This window comes from Hakea prostrata, chromosome 1, assembly GCF_041222555.1.
Source record: "Hakea prostrata isolate BN-2017 chromosome 1, UWA_Hpros_2, whole genome shotgun sequence".
Taxonomy (NCBI): Eukaryota; Viridiplantae; Streptophyta; class Magnoliopsida; order Proteales; family Proteaceae; genus Hakea; species Hakea prostrata.
The window spans coordinates 23,402,235-23,427,144 of record NC_142600.1 but is presented as its reverse complement, the minus strand read 5'-3'; the positions used below and the strand labels follow the sequence as shown (position 1 = coordinate 23,427,144).

The window sequence follows — 24,910 nt, the reverse complement described above, 5'->3', positions numbered from 1 at the left end:
ATTAATATGCTTCAGCAAGAGTCGAACCCACTAGAACAGCTCTATAAAGAAAATTATCTCTAAGATGACGTGAGTGCCTAGCCATTTAGGCGCTGCACTCTAGCAAAAGCGTGTGTTATATCAATTTACTAGAAGCAGTTTTTCCCAAACCACAATCAAGTGGGAATTTTAATTGAAAATAAATACGTATGATGGATACTTCACATCGAATTTCCTTAGTATATAATTCTTCTAATTTTCAAAATCATAAAATTGGTTTCTCACTTTCTTATTTCTGATAAATTTCCTGTATCAATCCTGTTTCAAGGAAGGAGTGTTCAGGGAGATGATACCTGTATAGTATACCGTATCCTTGTATAATCTTGCATTTCTACGTATTCTGTTGTTTAGTCTTCTGTCTGCACTTGCCCAGATAAATGTTTTGAGTTCGTTCATTAACAAAATCTCATCACTTCTTCAATTCTATCAAGGAAGGAGAAATTTAATTCTTCAACTCACCATGTTGCAGCAGTTTGAGTTCGTGATTCCGCTCATTCTCTTCGTCATTCCTTTCGTCTTTTTCTCCTACTCTTTCATCAGAAAGAACAGAATTTCTTCTGGTTCTTCTGCAAGTAAAATCCCTGTTTCTTACCCATTGGTCGGCCACATCTTTGCTGCTCCCAAGAATCGAGACCTTTGGATGCCATGGATAGCTCAAGTCCTCAAAAATTCCCCAAATGCAACGTTCACTTTCAAGCGTTTCAACCGTCGAAACATCATGACTGCTAACCCCGCCGTCGTTCAACACATTCTTAAGACGCAATTCTACAATTACCCCAAAGGCCCTTTTTTCCGCAACAATCTCCATGACTTGCTTGGTTCTGGTATCTTCAACGCCGATGGCGATCGCTGGAAGTCTGAGAGACAGATCTCCAGCCCCGAGTTCAACACCAAGTCCCTCCGCAAATTCGTCGGCACCGTCGTCGAAACCGAACTCTCTGAATGCCTCCTCCCTCTGTTTTCCACCGCCGCCGCCGAAAATTCCGTGCTCGATCTTCAAGACATCCTCCAAAGGTTTGCGTTTGACAATATCTGCAGGATCGCTTTCGGTTTCGATCCCAAATCTCTGTCGCCGTCTTTCCCACAGCCACAGGCCGAATTCGCCGTCGCGTTCGACGAAGCTGTAAAATTGATCACCGGGCGATTCCCTACCATGTTTCCAGCAGTGTGGAAGGTGAAGCGAGCACTCAATATTGGATCGGAGAAACCACTAGGGTTAGCAGTAACTCACATCCGTCAATTCGCTAGAAGCATCGTCAGGGAGAAGAGACGAGAGCTAGAAGAGAAATCCGAGTTAGAAACAGTGGATCTCTTATCGCGAGTCTTGAATTCAGGTCACCTGGATGAAGATTTAGTCACCGACATGGTCATCAGCTTCATCTTAGCAGGTCGAGACACCACATCAGCCGCCTTGACATGGTTTTTCTGGCTAGTATCCTGCAATTCTCAAGTAGAAGAAGAGATAATGAAGGAGATAAGAGAAATGAAAGATACGATGGATTACGATGGTGTGAAAGACATGGTTTACACCCACGCTTCCCTCTGCGAGAGCATGAGATTGTATCCACCTGTACCACACGATTCCAAAGAAGCAGCAGAAGACGATGTTCTACCAGACGGAACGATTGTGAAGAAAGGGATGAGAGTGACCTATCATCCTTATACGATGGGGAGATTGGAATCGTTGTGGGGTAAAGATTGGGCGGAGTTCCGGCCAGAGAGGTGGCTGGAGAGAGAGGAGAGTGGCGGAAAGTGGAGGTTCGTGGCCAGGGATCCATATACGTATACGGTGTTTCAGGCAGGACCCAGGATTTGTTTAGGGAAGGAGATGGCTTTCTTGCAGATGCAGAGGTTAGTCGCCGGAGTTATGCGACGGTATCGGATTGTGCCGGCGGAGAAGGACTTCCAACCTGTTTTCGTTGCATACTTGACTTCTAAGATGAAAGGAGGTTTTCCGGTGAAGATACAAAGGAGGGAATAAGATGCCACTACTATTTTTCAGGTTTTCTCTGCAAGGTTTAACGACGCCAAGGCTTTATGTGTAATTTTCCTTTTCTCTTATTTTTTTCTTTATTTCCTCCTCGTTTTTTTTTTCTTTTTTTTCCCTTGTTTTGGCTAAATCATTTGCGAATGATTAATATTCCTTAATATTCCTTTTCTTTTTTTTTGTATGAGATAGAAGAAAAAAAATTATGAACAATAGAAATGTTGTTATAAATCTGTTTATCCATAACAACATCCGGCAAACTGATAGGCCTAAGTTGCTTAATAAAAAAGGTTTCTATCATCAGATTAAGAGCAATCAAAGGATGATTAGCACCAAAAAGTAGAAAAATGGTTAATAATTGTCTAATAAAAGAACATATATCATTGCTAATTTAATTCTGAAATTTTTTTTTTCTTTTGGTAAAAAAGGCAAGCTTGAAAACTATCAAACCCATGAGCTTTATATGAGCTAAAAGTTGTATTATGGTATGATCTTCCTCATCAAATTAATGACATCCTCACGTGAAACATTCTATTGAAATAAACATTTTACAAAATGAGTATCTAAGTTTTGGAAGAAGAGAAGAGAAACTCAAAATAATCACCAAAACTAAAAGCAATGCCTCTAGGGTTAGAGTACTCTTCCGCTAATTTGGAAGTTGGAAGTCTTAGCTGCTAGCCCAAGCGGGATGCACCACACTCATTAAAGTCAACCAATTCCCTTAAAATCTCGACCTTTACTTTTTTTTTTTTTTTTGAACTACACCAACTAAAAATAATAAATAAAAAAAGAGCAAAAGTTGATCTTGACCACCACTTTGAATCTTAACCGTAGGTAGCTCATTGTTGCGGGGAAAGGGGGGGGGGGGTTGGGTTTGTTGCAAAAAAAAAGGGGGTTGGGGGGGGTTTTTGGCTCCCAATTCGGTCTAATTGTTGCACATTAATTGTGCAGCATGATCCCCAACTCCCTCCCTCACTACTCAATGAGCTATTTCTCCATTCCGAAGTTCATCAAAAACTCTACAATTTTCATTTATTAAACTGAAAAGACAAATTAGTCAACTTAGATGGGAGAGCAATAGGTTCAAAATAAGATCAAGTGTTTGATAGGAAATGTGCACCAGACACCCCCCCCCCCCCACGCAGTGATGGTGGGGTCCACGTGGGGCCCACCAGAGTCTCATTTATGATTTTTTTATTAGTATTCATAAATGGGCTCCCCAATATTGTATGATGAGAAAGCATTAGGGGGCACATTGTTCTCCTCAAACGCTAGACTGGGGGGGGGCAAATAATGATTGCAAACTTTTTAGTACAAGTATTTAAAAGAACACCTTTCTTGGTAATAATTCAAAATCTATACTATATTTTTTTAAAACAAGAACAAGTGAAGAGCTACAAAAAAATTTGTCAACACAGAGTTGCTCTAGCAGTAAGATCCACGCCTCTAAGTGAAGAGGTGGTGGGTTCTACCATCACAGAAATGTCTCCCCTGAAGATGTAGTCGAGGTGTTCATTGCAATTTCTTTTTCAATATTTAACATCATAGAGCTACTAATTTCACAATATTTTTGTTATTCATTACTATGACAACAAATAATTCAAAATTTAGAATATATATTTTTTCATTTTAGGAATAAAATTTAAGAAATTTCTAAAATTGACAACAATATGTTTAAAATTATTTTGAATTTTAACAACAATTTTTTCTATATATTATTCTTTATTATTTTTAAGGAGTAAATTATCAAAAAATTAAAAAGCATTAGGATCTTACTAAATCAACATTACCCCAAAAAAAAACACATCATTTCAATAGTAAAAGGCTATAGATGTAAATCAAACGAATCATGGTAATTACCCTACAAATTATAAATGATACAAGATCAAAATAAAAAGAATAACATAAGGTATTCTCCACATTTTTATTTTTTAAAATATTACCAAAAAAAAAGCACATTGATTTCAACCATAAAAGTCTATAGATGTAAATCAAATGAATATCAAGGTGATTAGGGGCTCACAAGCCTAGGGGGAGGGAAAAGGTGGCATGATTGAACCTATGATGTCTTTGGACTTTATGTCTGTACAATGAGGTTGCCACCCATTGTGCACGTTCTCCGTATCGATGGTATATAATTTGTCATTATATAAATAAAAGCATACACTCCTCTTTAATGACATATCTTTTCCTCAACCACTCTATCCTATGTTTTAATTCAAATGACATATTTTTTTGCATTAGAGTTTTTATTATTATTTTATTTTATTATTATTTTTCTTTTTGTTTCAATAATTGTAGGTACCCTTTATATTTTTACATATTTTTTAGTTTACAAATCAAATAAGGTAAAAGAAACTGTCCATTGTCATATTAATGGTAGAAGATATTTCACAACTTTCTCTCAAACCTGCCTTCAAGTAACTATATCTTCTTGAAATTTCTTTCTGTGTTTCATTTTCTTATTTTACTAATAATAATTGTGGTATACTCTTTTTCATTTACTTGCCTATAAATGAATCCTAAAATTCCATTTTAATTAACATTAGAAGGTATTTCTTGAATTCTTCTCCATTTTAAACGATTTTACGTTTTCTTTCTTTTCTTTTTTTAATACCTTATAATTTCCTTTAAAAAAAAAAAAGTTTCCCCCACTTTAGTCGTCTTGAAGCTAATGATCTATCGTTCAATTCAATTACTCAAATTCTGCAGACTGGATCTGCTGTTAGAATACAGACTCGATTATAATTTTGATCTTCAATGAGAATTTTGTCCCAAAATGTAAAATTTCCAAAGCATCTTTGATTAATTACTTAATTCTGCAATCATGTTATTTGACAGTTTATGCTATATTACTCTGGTTTGAAAACTAGTTTGTATGAAGTAGATGGTCGATTTTCTTTACATCTTACAGAAGCTGATTAGTTGGGCAACAACTTCTTCAACTTAAACTGATTTTACTTCACTAATATTCGTGTGCATAATTTGCATCAACAAATTTTTCACACCTACTCTTCTATTTGCAGATCTACTGGAATGGTGGTTAGTTCCCAATTAATTACTCTTAACGTTCTAGCAACCCACCCAAGTGCAAGTTCCCTCAAGGTTTTTTCTACTCTATTGTTTATCCTTCAGGAACTTTTTGTTTATCGATTCTCAATGAGAATAGGGTTAAGTACTCAACACTGTTGTTGGGCTTTCTACTACTGTTTGAAGTGTATGATGAGATTTGGTTGATCTTCCATTAATAGAAAGTGCTGTCGATCATTATGTCCAGGGTTGGTGACCAGCTATCACAGTGAAGCAAATTCTTTTTGACATACCAATCGAAATCACTTCTTCATCCAGGTATTCAACCATGCACCTGAGAATTTTATTTTATTTTTGTTTTTGTAATGGTTGTATCATGGAAGCCCATTGTTTTCTACTTATCTTTGATAACGTAATTGGAGGATGTAACAGAGAGTACAAGAGAAGGGTTAGACAATAGGCTAAGCAATACCCACTTAGGTCTAATGCCATATCTGACCTTTTTTTCTGAACAATTTTTGCATTTGTCAATTGAAAATTGATGTGTAGTCCAAATCCTTGTCTGGTAGGGAAGAACTTTTATTTGTAGGGATTTCTCTTAATATGATAGTTTACCAACTCGAATACCAGAAATACTTAATTGATATTTATTTTATTGGTAGGAATTAAAATCTATATTTTATGTGAAAGAAAATATGGAAATTAGAAGAGAACTCAAGATAAGTTAATGTGGTTCGGTTGTGTACTTCAACCTATGTCCACAGTGAAGAGAAGATGCTAGTTTTCTTTATTGTATTTTAAATTGTATTTGTACATGGCTTTATATAGAAATTTCAAGAGTTTCTTGCTATACTAAAACTCTTCAAAACGTTGCTGCCTTGGATAAGAGTGAGTGAAAAAACCTACAATTCTCCTGAAAAAAAAACTCTTATAAGATCTAATGAGTTCGTCAATTTATGCACTTATAGCATAATAAAATTCCAGAAGTTTAACAAAATATTGTAAAGGATTATTAACCCTACAAAACTGCATTTTGACAACATAAAGTGACAATGTATTAACAACATCAATAGTGCATTTTAAAACAAAAAAAAATGTCGGTAAACTTAAGCAAACAACAAGAAGTGGAAAAATATTAAATTTCATAAAACTCAATCGTAAATCATGATCTAGCATAGCAAACAAACCATAGCAAGATGATTACCAATATATCCATAGTAGTTAAAAGCTCATAACAATAATCGAACTTTGGAAAGAATAACCATGTAAAACTAGCATGAAGCTTGACGACTTTGCCTCGTTTTCATTAATGGGAGTCTTGAAAATTGTCGATGCCCTACCTAAAGACAAAGTAGAGATTTCTTACCTAAAAAATAAGCATTTTGCTTGTGATAGATCCAATGCAACTTGACGGCCATAAGAGACTGATTAGTATTAGATCTAAAATGTTAAGATTTTGGAGTTATTTTTGTGGAATATATAATTTGAATTAAGTTCCCTTATTAGGATTGATAAGCAAGATAATTCACTGGGTTAATAATAGCAAGAAAATAAGGTACAAATTAAATTAAATAAAAAAAGGTTTTAATAACTTGAAAATGTGCGAAGGATACAAATAATTTTAAAACATATATGGGCAAAAAAGATTTGAAAAAAAATATAAAACGGTCATAAAAGAGGAGTATTAGATTTAACATAGTAGGATTTAAGAGTTGATTTTAGATATTGAGGTTTTAGATTTAAAATAGTAAGATTTAATAATTAATTTTGGATATCAAGAAATTATATTTAATACAGTAAATTTTTTTTTTTTCTGTAGAATGTCCAATATAGATTAAATTGTATTCATTAATAATTGATTGATAAAAGAGATTTGTTGGGTTAATTATGACAAGAAATAAATGGTGTAAATGAATAAGAAAGATTTTAATAACTTGACAAAATGAGAAGAATGCAAATAATTTGGAAAAAATACAAAATCTACCTTATAGAAGGGTATTAAAATTAAAATGAACAAAATTTTCTCTTTAGAGATTTAGACAGATTCATTAATTAAAACAAGAAAATAAAGAGTTTGCACTAAAATATATACTCTATCCATTTGTTTTGCCAATTTAATAAAAAATAATAAAAAAAAAAGAGTACCAACAATTTGTGAGAAAAAAAAGAAATGATAAGAAAATTAATATAAAAAAAATATCATTTAAATAAAAACAAAAGATACAATAGTTAAGGGGAAAATTTGCCACAAAAGAGAAGTACATGCTTTTATGTATCGATGAATTATATTTAAAACAGTTAAGATTTAAGATTTTTCTATAGAATCTTCCATTTAGATTAAATTTTATTTATTAAGAATTGATTGATAAAAGAGATATGTTGAGTTAATTATGGCAAGAAAAGAAATGGTGTAAACGAACAAGAAAGATTTTAGGGCCTGTTTGGTTGCATGAATCCAGAGATTTGAAATCTTTGAATTCATGAATGTGAAATTTATATCAGTTTAGTTGTGAAAATTCCTAGATTCTTGAAATATAGATATTCATCTTTTTACACTAAAAACATGTATATTTAGATTTATGGGTATGAGGTGAAATCTCTGGATTCACCTTTACTATAAAAGAGCTAAGCATTTGCACATTTACAAATATCACGTCGACCAAATAATTTTTCATGATAAATCTACTTATTTCATTCCACATATTCAAGTTAACTAAACACTTAATTTTATGAAGTATGATGCCATAGATTTGAAATCTATAAATTTAAAATCTCTAGATATTTGAAATCTTCAGACTCATGTAACCAAACAGACCCTTAATAACTTGACAAAATGAAAATGATGCAAATAATTTGAAAAAAAATATAAATTCCACCATGATGGAAGGGGTATCAAATCTAAAATGGTAAGGTTTAAGAGTTAATTTTGTAGAATATGTAATTTGGACAAAATTTTCCTTTTAGGGTGATAAAGTAAAGAGATTCATTAATTAAGACAAGAAAATAATGAGTTTGTAATAAAATATATTCTCTTTCTATTTGATTTTGCAAATTTAATAAAAAATATAAAAGGGTAACGACAATTTGTGAGCAAAAACAGAAAGATAAGAAAATTACTGTAAAAACAAAAATGTCATTTGCATAAAAATAAAAGATACAATAGTGAAAATTTTACCACGAAAGAGGAGTACATGATTTTATACATTGAGAATTATATTTAAAATGGTAAGATTTAAGATTTCTTTCTGTAGAATCTCTAATTTAGAGTTAAATGTTATTATTAAGAATTGATAGACAAAAGAGATTTCTTGAGTTAATTTTGGCAAGAAAATAAAGGGTACCTAAATGAGTAAGAAAGGTTTTAATAACTTGACAAAATGAAAATGATGCAAATAATTTGAAAAAAAATATAAAATCTATCATGATTGAAGGGGATTAAAATTAAAATTGTAAGGTTTAAAAGTTAAATTTTTAGAATATGTAATTTGAACAAAATTTTCGTTTTATGGATTGATAATAGAGAGAGATTCATTAATTAAGGTAAGATAATAAAGAGTTTGCACTAAAGTATATTCTCTTTCTATTTGATTTACAAATTTATTAAAAATAAAAATAAAAAGGCACCCACAATTTGTGAGGAAAAAGAAAAATAATATAAAAATATCACGTAGCCATGCAAATTCACATTATCATGTATGTCTATATCTTATGATCAAACGGTGGCGATGCAAATTCACATTATCTGTAGCCTTCTTAATTTAAAGGTGGTATGTTAAAGCGGTTAAAGATTCAACTTCCCTAGGGGGGTTTTGGGTTCGCACCCAACTCAGTTGGCATTAATATAAAAAAGCAAAATTTTTAGTTTAAATTTTAAATTATTCAATGTTGTAGACGATTGAGGGATCTGCACACACACCAGAACTATTGTTATAATCACAATACTGAAACGTACTTGAAGTACTTTCTACACCCCGAATTGTGCAATACGGGTTCTAAAAGTGTCTTCACCCCAAGTCATAAAGATATATTAATATTAATATATATATTTATCTATCTAATCATGACAGGGTCACTATAGGGTTCAGGCAAATTAATAATACCTAGGCTCTTACTATATAAAAACCATATAATCAGATCCTCTCAACCCGATGTGGGACTAAATAAAACCATGAATAAAAGACACAATTAAAATAAATAAAATATTTATATAAAGTTGTAAACATATTTACAACATTCAATGTAGAGAGAGGAAATGAATTATTCATACAATTTACGTGTGAGAAACTAATGGTAGAAAACAAAAGAGATGTGGCGCCTAATAGTACATGGAGAGAGAAGATCTTTGGTCAAAATAATTGAGCAACCACCTATCCAATGGTCAGGATCACTGTTCCTCCGACCTAATCTAACTGCTCATCCTTCCTGCTTCGAATGATCGAGATTCTCTTTTTCTCAAGTAGGAGTATAGGACGGCCGGTCCAAAGGCAAAGGTCCCCTGTGTGACGAGCATCACGACAAGAAGTGTAGGACACAATTTCTCTTTTTTGATAATAAAGTGGGAGACAAATCAGACAACGAAATACCAACATTGAATACCGGCCCTCTCGCTTTCTGAACATTATTTGATTCCATTTTTTATAGTATTTTTCAAATGAACTTTTATCAGTTTTTAAAACGTTTATTCTTACCTGCTAAGCCCGTCTTAGGATTCGACACGTTTTAAACACATGCTACTATATAATAAAAACGGCAGAGCCCCAGGAGTTAAACCACCAAAAAATAAAATATGCCCTGATGAGAAAAGATTGTGATGCCATATTTTGCCCACGTGACTTTTAAATCATTTTGTTAGATTTATGCCTGATTTCTTTACTTCAACATGCTTTATGTCGGCATGGATTCGGTATCAGTTACAGTTAAAAAATTAGGTTTTTGATTTATACATTCAAAAAGAAAAAACAATATTCAAATACCTACCCAAAAAAATTTATACATTCAAACACTAGGATGAATTTAGATTAGTGATTGATTTTGGTTTTATTTGAAATTAAAGCATTTCTACCATTGTAGGGTGTCAATAAAACTTCATCATCCAAGGCTGAATTTAGGTTATAAATCTGATCATTAACAGGATTTAGGGTAGGGTTTTGGTTTAGACCTATAACCATTACATGCTACTAGATCCGATGCTAATCAAGGTAATATCATAATTAATTTGATTTGACGTTAAAGTTCAATTTTCATCAAGTACACACAATATAACGTATTATTGACGCCAAAGATTACATTGCTAGAGCTGGAGTCTCTCACGTTGAAAATATAAATCCATTTATGAAGATTAGTCAAAGCGTGCATAAGTTGCCATTTACGCCTTAATTTTAGAAAAATCAACATATTTACTAGTGAACTATTCAACAACTTGGAATTTAATACGTACAAGTTTACCAAAAAAATGGACAACCCTCAAATATATATTAAATGTCCCCAGTTTAAAGAAGAATAAACCACAAAAGAAAGCCCAATAGTCTAGGTAAGATGTCACTAGGGAAAGACATGTCGGCTGAAGTTTTTTCGAATTTGATTTCCTAGTACATTATCGGAGACGAAAACCTTATATTGTTGTCATTGGATTGAGAAAAATAAAATTCTACCACAAAAAAAAAAAAAAATAATAATAAAATTGAGAAAAATCAAAGAAGATTAGACTAGCATGCAAATAAAAAGTTAGACAAAACAAGGGGTTAGGATCCTTCCCTTTGCCTGTCATGTTTAGTTTTCTTGGTGTGTACGCCAAATATCGAAGGTGCTTTTGAATTGTGTTCGGGATGGTTCAATAAAGTACTGGTCGGTCCTAAATTGTCCATATACACAGCAGTTCACTTCGGTTGGCTCAATCATCATGGTTTTTACTCGTCAATGTAAAATACTAGTTCTTTGAATCCTCGAATGGAGAAATTTTTTTAATAATAAATATAAAAATTATCGTATTTTTTGTAAAATATTGATACTTTGACGTTTATGGTGTTAAATCCTAATTCTATCCTAAAACGGTGATGGATAATCATTTAATGGGACCTTTTTTTTCTTTCCAAAAAAGGATTGCTTTCTAAAGGGAGCTCCTCAGCATGCCTACTTTTTCATACAAAAGAATTCGCCTACTCACCAAAATCTGGAGTTAGTCACAAATCAGTAAAATTGCTTGGATCATCTGCAGCGAATGGTCGAGCTCAAGATCAAAATTTCAGTTGAAATCTCGATCAGATCTTAACGTTTACAGTACAGTGCCGTGCAATAATTACGCAGCATTGAAGTTGAGATTGAAAATTAGACCCATCTAGTTGCTTTTCCGGCCTACCTAGGTAGAAAGTCTGATTTTTTTTGGCCCTATCAGAAGAATAGTGGTTTGACGGTGGTGGTGTGAAAAAATGCATGAACAGAAACCTGCACGTATATCCCTTTTATCTCTTTCACAAGGAGCTGCAATTTGTCCTCTGGTAGTTTGGATGGGCTAGAATAGAGTCAGATCAAAACCATACATGGCTCATTCCCAAGTTCCAACTCAAAACCACGACACGGTACCGTTCTTCATGACCGTGTCTGATGCGTGTATACATACGCCAACGCCACAAGGCATGAGTCCTCTGTTAAGCTATTATCTGGGTAGAAATAGAATGCATTTCCCAAGTCAGCGTGTATGCCTTTCCTTGTTAGAGATCTATATATAGTCTTCGATGAGAACCATGAGTCTGTAAGTCACTTGAAGATCATAAGTCATGATGCACTTAGGAGCTCTGGTTTCCTTTCTCCTCTTCGTTTTTCCAATCTTTCTTTTCTTCTTCCTTAATACTCGGAGTGGTTCTGTGGGTAATAAAAAATTGCCCAGGTCTTACCCGTTAATTGGCTCAGCAATTGCAATCTTTCAGAACGAGAAGCGGCGGAACCAATGGATCACAGATGTTCTCAAACACTCTCCAACTGCTACCTTCGTTCTTTCTCGTGCTTTTGGTGAATTACAGATCATTACTGCTAATCCAGCCAACGTTCAACATATGCTCAAAACCCACTTCTTTCTCTACCCCAAAGGTGGTTTCGTTCGCCGTAGCCTCACCGATTTTCTTGGTTCTGGCATATTTAATGCCGACGGTGAAAACTGGAAATTTCAGAGACAAATCTCTAGCCATGCGTTCAATACCAAATCTCTTCGAAAATTCGTTGAGACTGTTGTCGAGGCCGAGCTTTCAGACCGACTTGTTCCTATCCTTTCGAAAGCCTCTTCTGAAAATTCCATACTCGATCTGCAAGACATTCTACAAAGGTTTGCATTCGACAATATCTGCAAGATTTCTTTTGGGTTCGATCCAGAATACTTGTCTCCTTCACTCCCAGTAGCTGATTTTGCTGCTGCATTCGATGAAGCCGTTCTAGTGAGCGGCATGCGGATGAACTGTGCGTTTCCTGTCCTATGGAAGCTGAAACGATCGTTCGGTTTTGGGCATGAGAGACAGCTGCGAATGGCAGTCTCGCAAGTTCGTGGATTTGCAGGGAAGATCGTGAAACAAAAGAAACGTGAGCTTGAGGAGAATTCCTCTTTAGAAACTTCAGATCTCCTCTCGAAACTCTTGAGTTCTGGGCATATGGATGAAGAGTTTGTCACGGACATGGTGGTCAGCTTTATTTTGGCAGGACGAGATACTCATACTACATCTGCGGCGTTAACGTGGTTTTTCTGGTTAATTTCTTGCAACCCACATGTAGAAGAAGAGATATTAAAGGAGATAAGAGAGAAGCCAGAATCTCTTGATTATGATGAAGTGAAGAACATGGTTTACACCCATGCGTCCCTTTGTGAGAGCATGCGTTTATACCCACCAGTACCAAGTGACACCAAGGAAGCCGCAGGAGACGATGTGTTACCAGATGGAACCATCGTGAAGAAAGGAATGAGAGTGACCTACCATCCTTATGCCATGGGAAGAATGGAAGGGTTGTGGGGTTCAGATTGGTCAGAATTTAAGCCTGAACGGTGGTTGGAGAGAAATAATGACGAACAGAGTGAAGGAAATAAATGGTGTTTTGTGGGGAGGGATCCATACACTTATGCGGTTTTTCAAGCAGGACCCAGGATTTGTTTAGGGAAAGATATGGCCTTCTTGCAGATGAAGAAGATCGTCGCCGGTGTATTGAGCCGGTTTAGGGTCGTGCCAGCGGTGGAAGAATTTGAGCCGGTATTTGTTTCGTTCTTGACTTCCAAGATGAAAGGAGGATTTCCAGTGAAAATCGAGCAAAGGAGATAAGGGATCGTATGACTCAACCATTGTTTAATGCTCGTTCTAACTGGAGCTGCCTCTCACTTTCTGTGGCTATAGTTCAGCGACGTTTCTTTATAACATAAAATAAAAGAAAATCTGCTGGGTTCATCACTTTGTCTATTTTTATTTTTAACCTGTTCGCTCGCTTCCTGACTTGTAATTTATGACTATGCCAACCGAAAAGCGAGTACCAAGCACTTAGCATTAAGTGCCAACAGAATTAAGGTGATAGTTTAAAAATACATATATTTTAATAATTTTAACCTGTAGACTTCTCATAGTTTGTGGTTGTAAACCGTTTGCATAGTGCTCTCGTCAAAGGAGATGATCCACATTCTTTTCTCTTGAAAAGCATAGGATTTCTGGTTTTGACCTATGTTTAATTTACGAGGTTAAAAAGATGCATCAACCCACCTCTAATTATTTTGGGAGGGCGGTATTATATAATATAAGGCAGGCCTTCCTCTTGTCGGAGAAATTCGAACTTTGACCTTGGTTGTTATTTTTTTGTTTTACACTAATTACAATTATTATATCGATTTCTTGGAACAGCTTTTCTTTGTTTTTCTGGCTCAATAAAGATTTAGATTTCCATTGTTTGATTGGACATCAAATTTTCAATTTAGTTTATTTTTGCAATGTTTAGCCCAAAGCTAGAGAACGGGACAAATCCGATGAAAGACATGGATAGGGAGAATTAGGGATGGAGATAGGGAGGATTTTTATTTGCGGCAGCAACTGCCTGCTACTATCGATGACTGTGATTTCGTCAGGTTAGCGAAACTTGAATGAATGGTTGAGACTCAAACAAAAAAGGTTTATGTGTAAATATTGATTTTTTTTTATTTTTATATTACATTTTAAGGGATTAAATTTTCTTAATTTATGAACCAAGTCTCTCATTCACCGATTACCCAAAACCCTCATTTCAGACGGAGAAATCTGGAGTTGGGTTTTCTTTCTTTGATCTTCTTCTGTCTCATAGCTTTCTCCAATAAGTCACCTTGAAACAAAAGATTATGTTTTTCTTTGGCAGATGCAAAGGTGTCAACCAATGTTGGGATAAACTATATATGGGCTTCTGGGCAATAATCTTCCTTCCCCATCTCGATCCATGAAGCTCATCAAGAAACTGAAAGCAGGTACCATTAAGCTCTACGAACCAGAACTCAAAATCCTCAAAGCCCTTACTAAAACCGATTTTGAAGTAGCTGTCATGGTTCCTAACCAAATAATCTCAAACATCTCATCAAATCAAACCCTAGCAAACGAATGGGTCAAAACCAATCTTGTCCCTTCTATCACAAAGCTAGGATTCGAACCCTCTTCGTTGGCAACGAAATCTTCAGCTACTACACTGACAAAGACAAACAAACCTGGTTGGATCTCCTCCCAGCGATGCAAAGGAGGGACTTGGTTTGTTAATTAAGAAAATTTAATCCCTTAAAATATAAACACACAAATCTTCTTTGTTTGAATGTCAATCATTCATTCAAGTTTCTCTGATGTGGCGAAATCACGGCTGTCGGCAGCAGCAGCCAGCTGCTGCTGCATATAAAAATCTGAGATAGGGATAGGGCTAAGCAGGGCTAGGAATAAGGTCAATACAGGATGTGGATGGGGCCAAAGCATCTGGTGTCGATACGATCAAGGACAATTCGGACAGGATTGGGCTTGACTTGGTCTGTCAATGTTCAAGGACTAGGATCTTAGGTAAGGGTAATAATGAGTTTAACTAAGTGCATTCAATGCTTGGATTGAATTTGGAAATGCTCGGCCCAACCAACCCGACTGCAACCCTAGCTATTATTTTATGAATGAGAATATAGGAATTGACTTGTAACTAGATCCGGACTACACCAGCCAAGATTTGATCCATTTTTTTTGTCTGATCAAGCAAATAAAAGATAGGCATTATAGAAATTAGAAAATACAGGATCATGCATTATATGGGATATGCCAAGCTTACATGCTATAAGGGCTTGCATGGGGTCAGAGTCATAGTCCATAAAGATAGAGAGCGGAAATCCCCTATTCACAGGATTTCAAAGTCGAGCAGAAGTAGTTTTATGGTTAATGCTTGGTTTTTTGGCTTCGTTTTATGGGTAAAGCTTAGTTAGGGTTGGGAGAAAGCATGACAGTGATCTGGAATTAATTCATACAGACAACTTGGTTTGATTAAAAGCCTCGATCAAAAAGTCCCTCCATAACAGCTTCTAGTTGGGAAACTTCAGACGAACATCAATCCTTTAAGGCAAATGCTTCCTGACAAAGCAAAAGGACCAATCAACACGTTTTAGAACTGCATTTGATCGAGGTACCTGCAATCCAGAGTGTAAATTAAAGTATTAGATACCGGCCATTACATCTGAGATAGGGTGATATTGGGGGTAACATTGTTAGGGATAGAGGGGGTAAATGAATAGTCATAAAGCTTATTGGTGAGTGCACACCAATAACCTGTGGTATGCAAAATGCTTTCAGGTTTGATCTCTTTCCTTTCAAATAAACATTCATGGCCATCTATATGAATATAAAAGGTAACAACAATAACAAAGAAGAACCACTGCTTCTCCAGATTAGAAGTGAACAAAAGCATGGGAGCAGATGAAGAGTTGCACTGATGAAAAAGCTACATTATCATAGTTTAAGCCTTGAGGACCAGCTTTCCAAATGTGCAAGAAAAAAAAAATCTACTATTTATTTTCAAAAGAAAAAAAAAGTTATTTATTTAAGAATAATTATTTCTAACAATTAGATTTGAAAAAATGCCTTTAACTTAGGTTTTCTCGTGCCTTAGTATGTGTAACCAATAATCAACTGTGATAGGGAAGTGCATTGAAATGGAAAAAATCAATAAATAATGTCATTTCCTCAATCTCAAGAACTTGTTCAGTGGGCAAAAGACTGATGCCTCATAGTATGACATCAATAATTTGAATCCTCTCAAGGCCAAGGGCAAAGCCCTGTCTTATATTTCAATTATATGTAAACGCCACCCTCCACGAAGATATAGTCAAAGTGCACGATAGTTAGCTAGGATGAACCTCAGTTCCAAAGAAAGAAAATGTTAGTTCCTTACTAGTTGTCACTAGGATAATAAAAGCACTCCTATAATAAATGAATAATTAGATATTGAGATCCATTCGAAAAATAATTAGATATCGATATCAAAAACTCATTATTTGCAAGAAATATATTGTGGCCTTGATGGATATGTTTTCCCCACTCCATTTTTGATCATTTGCAGCATGAGAACCAAACTTTGACATCCAATCCTCCACAGCTGTTAGGTTGCCGATATGGTCTATAATGTATTCGTCACCTGTCAATAATAACATAGTCTCCAAATGTCCAAGAAATCCACATTTCAATAGTGCAAACAAGCCACAAGAACCTAAGAAAACATAAAGACTAAATTAGGTTTAAATCGGGAATCAAACTAGGCATCAAATGAACCCAACTTGCACTTGGATGGAGGCCGCAAGTCAAGCTCATTAGGGCTAGTCGACCACCACTCTTGGCTATGGGAAAAAAAAAATTCCAATTTCAAGGTTTAGGGTTTTTTGGGACTTCAGTGGAACAATAATATTGTTCCACAAAAACCTTCCAAACATCTAAATTAGTCCCAAAACAAAAAGCCTCAATTTGGTTATGAAAGAGCTGCCCATGGGCTTCTAAGAGAGGATGGATCGGTCTCAAATGGAAACAATAGCATGACTCATCGCTTAAAGGGGTTGGAAAATATAATGAGTAACAATAATGAGCATTCATTTTATACCAACTTCCACCACTTCCATCATTGTTGCAAACAACCACCATAAATACTATGAAAGAATGGTTGAAAATAGGGGTTTTAGGATCTTCTTACATCCACAAGTCATTAGCCTTGCAATCGGCTCTTTGGCATCATCACACGTGTAAAAATCTCGCCAAATTCCAAGTTCATCTCCTCTTTCAAGCTCTCAGCCTTCAAGTAGCATAAACAATTCATTTATGATGTTAGAAAGCAATAAAATAGGGCTTTTTGATTTGAAATCCTAAAACTGCTCCTTTTCTTGGTGGGGGAAGTCAATCAAACTAACTTGCTGCCCCTATAACTTTTACCTGCAAAAGCCATTTTCGACTGACTTCGGAGGGTAGAGACTCCTAAATATGTTTGAATCAATGACATACTTTACCTTGGCATTGGGGTCCTCTAGCATTGGTTTTTGTGCATGCATCAAAATCTCATTTTTATACCATCAGAATTGACCTTGTCTCTCCTAGTTCATCCAAGTCCATAGGTTCGATTTTTGGACTCCCGGACTAGACTCGAAGGCTCCAAAGTTGTCTTCTACTCTAACTTCGGGTTCACGGACTTGAAATGATGGATTTTTGGGTTGGGATTTTAGGGGATTTAACAAGTGGGACCCACATTTGAAACATTTGCATAAAATCATTTTCTTTCATTTTTTATTCTATCATGCTACTATATATGGGTCCCACATGTTTATTTTTTCACTCCACTTTTGTGAACAAATGATGCCTAATCAAAGTCCGAAGTTTCACAAAAAATCAATGTTTCTCCCTCAGGAAAAATTGGAGAAACCTCGAAATGTCGGCGAAATTTTGCTGACATTTTTGGGTGGTTTTGGTTAGGAAAAAGGGTGTGTTTGAGCTGAGCTAGATGGGAAATGTTTGGGTTGGGCTTGGACAATATTAATTGCTCAAGTATGGGTTCAATTTTATACTGGAGGTGGGCTGTGGGCCTAATTGAGTTAAGGCTAGATGGGTTATGAACTTGTCAAGCTAGGATGGGCCTATGGGGCTTGCGAGATTTTGAGTTTTTTTTGCAATATATCGCTGAGCTAACCGAATTTTTGACAATTCGCCAATATTTTGAGTTTTTTTGATGATATATCGTCGATTGAATGTAAATATTCTTTTGCCTGTTACTGAACTGGCAAAATATTGCCGAAACTCGGCAATATTTCGCTAAAACTTCATACTATGCCTATAATTGATTTCATTCATGGGTGGAAGGGTTTTTAGAGGTTGAGTCAATTCACAAGATAGTTGTGAATTCTGTTGCCATGCGTCTTTCCTCTTGTGGTTTATTTGGTTTGGCACATTGTGAGTTCCTTCTTCGTAACTCTAGAATCCAACCCGTAGATGTAATACAACAGGCTAGTAGGGCAGCATTGGAGTTACTGTAGGCACATATGCATGTTGGTGTTCAAGGAGTTGGTGGTAATGCTCTTGTGGGTCATGCATCGCATGGGCCTTTGCCATGCAACTCAGTGGGTTTGCCTATGTTTGATACAGGTGGTGCACCTATTTATAGTTCAAGCCTTCCTTTTTCCGGTGGCAATGAGGACATGCAATTTGCTTTTCTTTCAATGGCTGGTACTCTACTAGGTGTGACATCAATCTCGAAAAGCTTTGATAATATCCTGTTGGTTGAGGCTTTGTCTGTTTGGGATGGATTTCACACTCCAGAATAGAATGGGTACTCCAATTTATGTGTAGTGTCTGATAATCTCAGTGTGGTTGCTTACCTGCAATCTCGGCATGGTTCACTTCTACTTTTTATTTGTTTGGTGTTAAGAGGATGCTCTATACTTTTTATTTTATCATCTGTAATTGTTATATCATCCAGTTAGCTAATTGAGGACTGCATACATGATAGAAACCATCTAGAATACTGTTTAATAGTCCAAGCTTCAATAAACACCAACTGGTTCCAACTATAATTTTTACCCCTAATATCAAACTGTAACATCCCGTATGGCAAAAACCCTTCAAATAGGTTGTAACCACACAATTGCTTGCAAGAAACTATGAAAAACCTTACAAGGATATCATCACTATGTGATCGGGAACCAAAATCATAGCAACCATGGGGATTCGACTCTAGCAAAGGGACAACAACCATTTTGGAGAGATCGTAATACAGCATGAAGTGCATTTGGTTTATGAATAAGCCTATCCAAAATAGACCTTGGTCCTTGCAATGGACAATAGGAGTTTAGCATGCATTTTGGTGGAGAAGCCAAACAATTGATAAAAGTGAGATGGATACGCTAAGCAAAGTAAGAAACATAGACACTCAGAGGTGTCTTACAATGTGGCACCGTAATAACCTGAAGTAATTATAGATACATTCACCGTAGACATTCAAAAATGTTGCACTTTGTTGATAACACAACATTTTAGATCTGATGGCAAAGCCAATAGGAAAGGGAAAGGGTACCTTTTTGGAACTAAAATTCTTTTGACTCACTTTTTGATATTGAAAATACTGCAAACAAAAGGAAAAACAAAAGAAGGGGAAAATGAAATCGGAAGTTAATATAAAACTTGTTAATTGACATTGAGTAATTTATCATATAAAAATTTGGTGTTGTGTCATAACTGTGATGGAAGGTATTATGTAGGGTATCCATTGCTTGGGATATCAGAGCTGTGGTATGCGACACTACCTACTGATGCCCCTAGCACTATCATGGTTGTTGGATGACATACCTAGAAAGTCTAGAATGCATGGCTAGGTACCCATACATGTTACTACCCTTTCGGTAGGGGAATTGAAGCCGAATGATCCGTGATAGTAGTGATATGACTTTGTTTATCCTACGGCGGTAGCCAATCCGTATAGAGATTTAGTGGTTCACTATTGATTATGCATTGGTAGGGTTGCACATGTTAGAGTTGGGTTCATGGGCGTCTAAGGAGCTGATGGGAGTAGTGAGGGGACATGAGAGCATCTGCCCCAACAATATGTGGATGACCATAGGGTTACAGAATGGAGTCCAACAGAGATAGCCAGTCCATGAGGATTCTCAGTTTTAGGTAGAGAAGGATACTGAACCGAGTTGGTTGGTGCCGAAGGGGAAGTATCCGGATTACATGTAGTGTGTCACCTTATGACCTTGCATTGGATTAGAAACCCTGACATGCGCCAGTACTCATGCCAATAGTCGTGGTGAGAGAGTGTGAACCTAAACCCCAGCAATGGTTGATTGATGAGGACTGAATTCTTTGCTCAGGATCCCAACAAAGGTAACCAGTCCGTGAGGGATCAAAGTGACTAGACCTACCTAGAGAAGGGCTGGTGTTATATCTTAAAGCATGCCTGCCATATTAGAGACTTGTATAGTTAGATTCTAGCTGCATCCATACACTTGCATATCATTATTTATATATGTTGATTACCATGATAAAATATTGATATGTATGTTGATGTGTTTCCTTACTGAGTTCATCAGAATTCATTCCTTTTTGTGTGTTGAATTGTATATAGATGGGTATATTGGATCAAAAGAAATTCCATATGACTGAAATGACTCCTGTGAAGAAGCTATGGCGACGCCAATGGGAGACGGAAATGTATGTCATGAAGCCACTTGCGGATGCTTGGAGTGTGCTTATAGCACTCATTGATGGCAAGAGGAGGCAGATAGCCCGACATTTTGAGAAGTCAGTGGAGGAAAGTTGGATGGCTCCTTTCATTGCTAAACTAGAAGAAAAGACCATCGCTCATGAAAGAACAAAACAATCAAAATTAATTTGAATTTTGCTTCCGCTGAGCTCTATAAATTTTAGAACATAATATTTATTCCTTTTTCTTTGCTTCATTCTTTTTGAGTATTAGACTCATGGAATTCCCTTTATTTAATTACTTGGATTATTCTTGCCCTTGATTATTATTGCGTGCATTTATTATCATTGATGGTAAATCGTGGATCTTGTGACTGTAATCGCACCCATGGGTTGTCGGGCGAGACCAATATAAGCGGGTGGGGTGTGACAATAATGCTGTAGCATATCTCTTGCTTGTAAGGTTGTGTCCGTGGTGTGCCAGACTCTTTGGCCCATTTTATCTTCATGGCTTCATGATGTCTTCTCCAATACATGGCCACTTTCTACCCAAAAAAACCTTAGCCTTCTAATATTTTTTTAACGTTAATAATTGGAAAAGGCATTATGAATGCTTATCTTGTGCATGTTAGCTTTTATTTACTTAATACTAATAATTAGAAAACACATTATGAGTTTTTTCTTTCCCATGAAAACCTCTAGTTACTTAATATTAATAATTTTATAAAAAAATATATTAATAATTCAAAAATATCATGAACCTTCTCTCCTCACATCTTCTACAATTCTCACCCCCGCAATTTCATGTAATTCCTATTTAGGATTGTGAAACATGACAATTAATTATCCAAATATCAAAATTAGAACCCAATTAGGAACTGAATCTAATAAATCCCTAAAATTAAACTTCAAGAAAAGAGGAGTAAAGAAATTGGGAGAAATTTTAGGGATTTATTCAGTCCGATGAGTTTCTTCATCTGTCGAACATGAGATTCAGCTTCTAGTTGGGTTTTAATTGTGACGGGATAATTAACTATCAGGTGTCACAATAAGAATTACAGGGGTGTGAACCCGAATCCCTTTACTGGTGCTAACTTTTAATCTTTAAGAACTCTCTAGATCATCACAAAATACTTGATATCCTTAGGTTATTAGTGTTGCATGCATAAGTTCAGGAATTCCTTTTTTAATACCTGTATTTCAAACCCAAACTTCCCATCTACCAATAATTTCGATGGTAGCTAGAAAAATTTTTAGTGAATTGGCTCATGAGATCTGCAGGTTTTATGATATCATAATGCATTGGCTAATTTTATGGGATTAGGTCGGAATGGTATAACGATCTCAAAAAACCACAATAATTTGAAAAATAAAAACCATAAGATATCTAGAAAATTGGAAAAATACAACAAGATATTAAAAAAATTTGTTGACGGCTTTCCGAATTCTTAATTTTCGGTTTTCGTTGCCACCATTATCAACATCTCCCGGAATTAAAGAATTCCATAATTTCTCCAGACGAACCGATTCCTACTTATTATGGAACTACTTCAACCTCATTGACTCTTTCAGATGAGCTGCTAACTACAAATAAGCCACTTGGACCTCATTCAACTTCACTTACTACCTTTTCATTCTTCTTCACATTGTCTTCTAAATTAGAAACCAATGGCCAGAGCTATCAATCTTGCATTGTTCTTGGTGTTTGTGTTCTCTCATCAATACAATCACGTCATGGGCTTTAAGGCTTCTGGATGGAGCAAAGCCACAGCCACCTTCTATGGGGGTAGTGATGGGAATGGAACAATGGGTATGTGGGTAATTATTCTTCAGTTACAGTTCCTGATGTTTTGTGCTCTATATTAGCAGGACTGAACTTCATTGTATTATTGATTTGGTTACAGGTGGTGCTTGTGGATATGGTGACTTGTACTCAACTGGTTATGGGCTAAAAACTACAGCTTTGAGTCCTGCCTTGTTCAACAATGGTGATTCTTGTGGGAAATGCTACGAGATCACATGTGATTACGAGTCAGACCCTCAATGGTGCATACAGGGTACATCTATAACTGTGACTGCTACTAATTTGTGCCCAGAAAATAAGAATCTCCCCAACGATGATGGTGGCTGGTGCAATCAACCTTTGGAACATTTTGATATGTCTCAACCTGCATGGGAGAACATTGGCATCTACAGAGGAGGGATTGTACCTGTTCTCTACCAAAGGTTCTTACTGGGTTGTCTTTAGCTATACCTCTCTTTTTAAGTGTTTGGATTTCATATATGATATATGCTTACAGTGCTGATCAATGGGATTTGTATAGGGTTCCATGCAATAAAGATGGTGGAGTGAGATTCACCATTGGTGGGCAGGACTACTTTGAACTGGTCTTGATACACAATGTGGGAGGCAGTGGAGCAATCAAGGCTGTATGGATCAAAGGTTCAGAAACTGATTGGATGCAGATGACGAGGAACTGGGGAGCTAATTGGCAGTCCAATGCTTATCTCAATGGCCAGTCTCTCTCTTTCAAGATCATTTCTGATGATGGAGTGACTCGTTTGTTCCCAAATGTTGTCCCTTCGAACTGGTATTTTGGCCAGACCTTCCCTAGCAGAATACAATTCTAAGTTCATCAAATTGCAGAGGTTTTTTAGTTAAAGCAGCCCGCAAGCCATACATGCTATCGAATGTGGTGAAAGAAAGCAATTTTGGATCAGCTAGCTTAGGTATAGTTGCTTCTTAGTCTAGCTTGAACCAACCATCAATGAAACACTCATGGTTTTTATTTATTTTTTATTTTTTATTTTGTACGAAATATTTTTTTGTTTTCCATTTGCATTTGAGTAAAACAAATGCAGTCTTTAGTTTCCTATTGTACTCCTATATCCTAGGTCTATAACTTACAAAAATAGTTGAAAGCCGCTTTTCGTATAAATTTTTGAAATGCATTCTAAATTGATTTCACACTCTTGAATGATAAATAGTTTTCTGTATTATCTAATGATCTGAATTGACCTATAAAGTATAACAAACACTGACAGAACGTCCTTATTAATACATTGGCAGATGATTTTATTTGACTAATCATAGTAGTTAGTTGAATATTTTGAGTTAATTTATGGAATTTGTCTATTTTCCTCATTCGTAGTTAATGGAGTTTGAGCTACTCATCTCCAATCCTCCACGACCCAAAAAATCTCAATTACGGAAATATAGTTTTTTCCCCTTTCTCAAGCTGAATACATTTTTAAGAAAAGGAGAGAAAGAAATAAAAGAGAAGAAATTTCAGAAATTTATTTTTAAGAGAGAAGATTTAGGTGTTTCTTGCTTTGACAAGCAGAAAAATTGGTTGAAAATATAAAATCGTTTCATTTTGCAATTTTTGTGCAACATGAATTGAAATTCATGAAAATTTTTGCTTCAATTCGATGCAGCAACAACAATTATTGTGTCTGTTTCTTGAAGCAAAATTGGATGCAGGTTGAGTTTAACTGGGATAGTTTGAAAAATGATATTTATGAAATTTGACATTCTAAATATAACAATGGTAAATCTCGTAAACTTTATTACAATTTCAATTTTCAAATTTTCTACTTCAATAAAATAAGTTTTATCAAACCCCTAAAAATGTTTCAGGTGTTTTTCAAAGTGGAAATACTTGGTGAGTTATTAGACGGGTCCTTAGAAGGAGTTTTTACTTTTAGATTGCTTAGCTAAGTTTAAATCTAGAGTATAAAAAAAGAATATATTTTAAAAAACAAAAACCTGTCTAATGACGTAAAGTATATATGATATCATATTAATTAAAAAAAATTTGTTTTTACCTAGAAGAAAGTAGAAATATAAATAACATTTACCTTAGAATAAATGTTATTATAAATTTATTCTTCAAAATCGATTTTTCTTTAATAATACCAATAATTCTATCCAATTTTGAATTAAATAATAAGATTCTTATAATTAAGAAAAAAGACTATAAAATACATTCTATCAATGATTCATTTGTGTCTCTTTGCAAGATAATGCCATGTCCACTTGATTGATTCCATTTATAAAAAAAGTTATATAATAGATATTAGATATTTCACATCATTGGAGGACAATGCATCATCTTTTATCAGCAATTAATATAGTTAAAAATATTTTTTAATATATTATATCGTGTAAAAAATTAATTTA

The 24,910-nt window shown here is 35.3% G+C and overlaps 2 protein-coding genes and 1 pseudogene across 3 annotated transcripts; all 3 read left to right on the top strand.

Annotated features, from left to right (window-relative positions):
* Positions 1–250: 250 nt before the first annotated feature.
* Positions 251–2,130, top strand: LOC149028353 (cytochrome P450 94A1 pseudogene; annotated as a pseudogene).
* A 9,333-nt stretch (positions 2,131–11,463) lies between these two features.
* On the top strand, positions 11,464–13,488 carry LOC149028352 (cytochrome P450 94A2-like). The gene has a single exon (XM_089136032.1). It carries the CDS (start codon positions 11,830–11,832, stop codon positions 13,348–13,350), a length of 1,521 nt encoding a protein of 506 aa, XP_088992158.1. The 5' UTR covers positions 11,464–11,829; the 3' UTR covers positions 13,351–13,488.
* Positions 13,489–19,504: 6,016 nt separating this feature from the next.
* Positions 19,505–23,358, top strand: LOC149028351 (expansin-A11-like). 2 transcript variants are annotated; one of them, XM_089148259.1, is made up of 4 exons: positions 19,505–19,516; positions 22,474–22,537; positions 22,632–22,953; positions 23,052–23,358. In XM_089148259.1, exons 2-4 carry the CDS (start codon positions 22,534–22,536, stop codon positions 23,356–23,358), a joined length of 633 nt encoding a protein of 210 aa, XP_089004385.1. In that variant the 5' UTR covers positions 19,505–19,516; positions 22,474–22,533. The 2 variants fall into 2 exon arrangements, with proteins under 2 accessions (XP_089004385.1, XP_089004377.1); XM_089148251.1 differs by lacking the exon at positions 19,505–19,516 and having other exon boundaries at positions 22,396–22,537.
* The last annotated feature ends 1,552 nt before the right edge of the window (positions 23,359–24,910 follow it).

Coding starts and splice junctions, on each gene's coding strand:
- LOC149028352 (XM_089136032.1), top strand. CDS start 11,830: ATGATGCACTTAGGAGCTCTGGTTTCCTTTCTCCTCTTCGTTTTTCCA.
- LOC149028351 (XM_089148251.1), top strand. CDS start 22,396: ATGGCCAGAGCTATCAATCTTGCATTGTTCTTGGTGTTTGTGTTCTCT. Junction 22,538..22,631: donor TGATGGGAATGGAACAATGG/GTATGTGGGTAA, acceptor ATTTGGTTACAG/GTGGTGCTTGTGGATATGGT. Junction 22,954..23,051: donor GTACCTGTTCTCTACCAAAG/GTTCTTACTGGG, acceptor GGATTTGTATAG/GGTTCCATGCAATAAAGATG.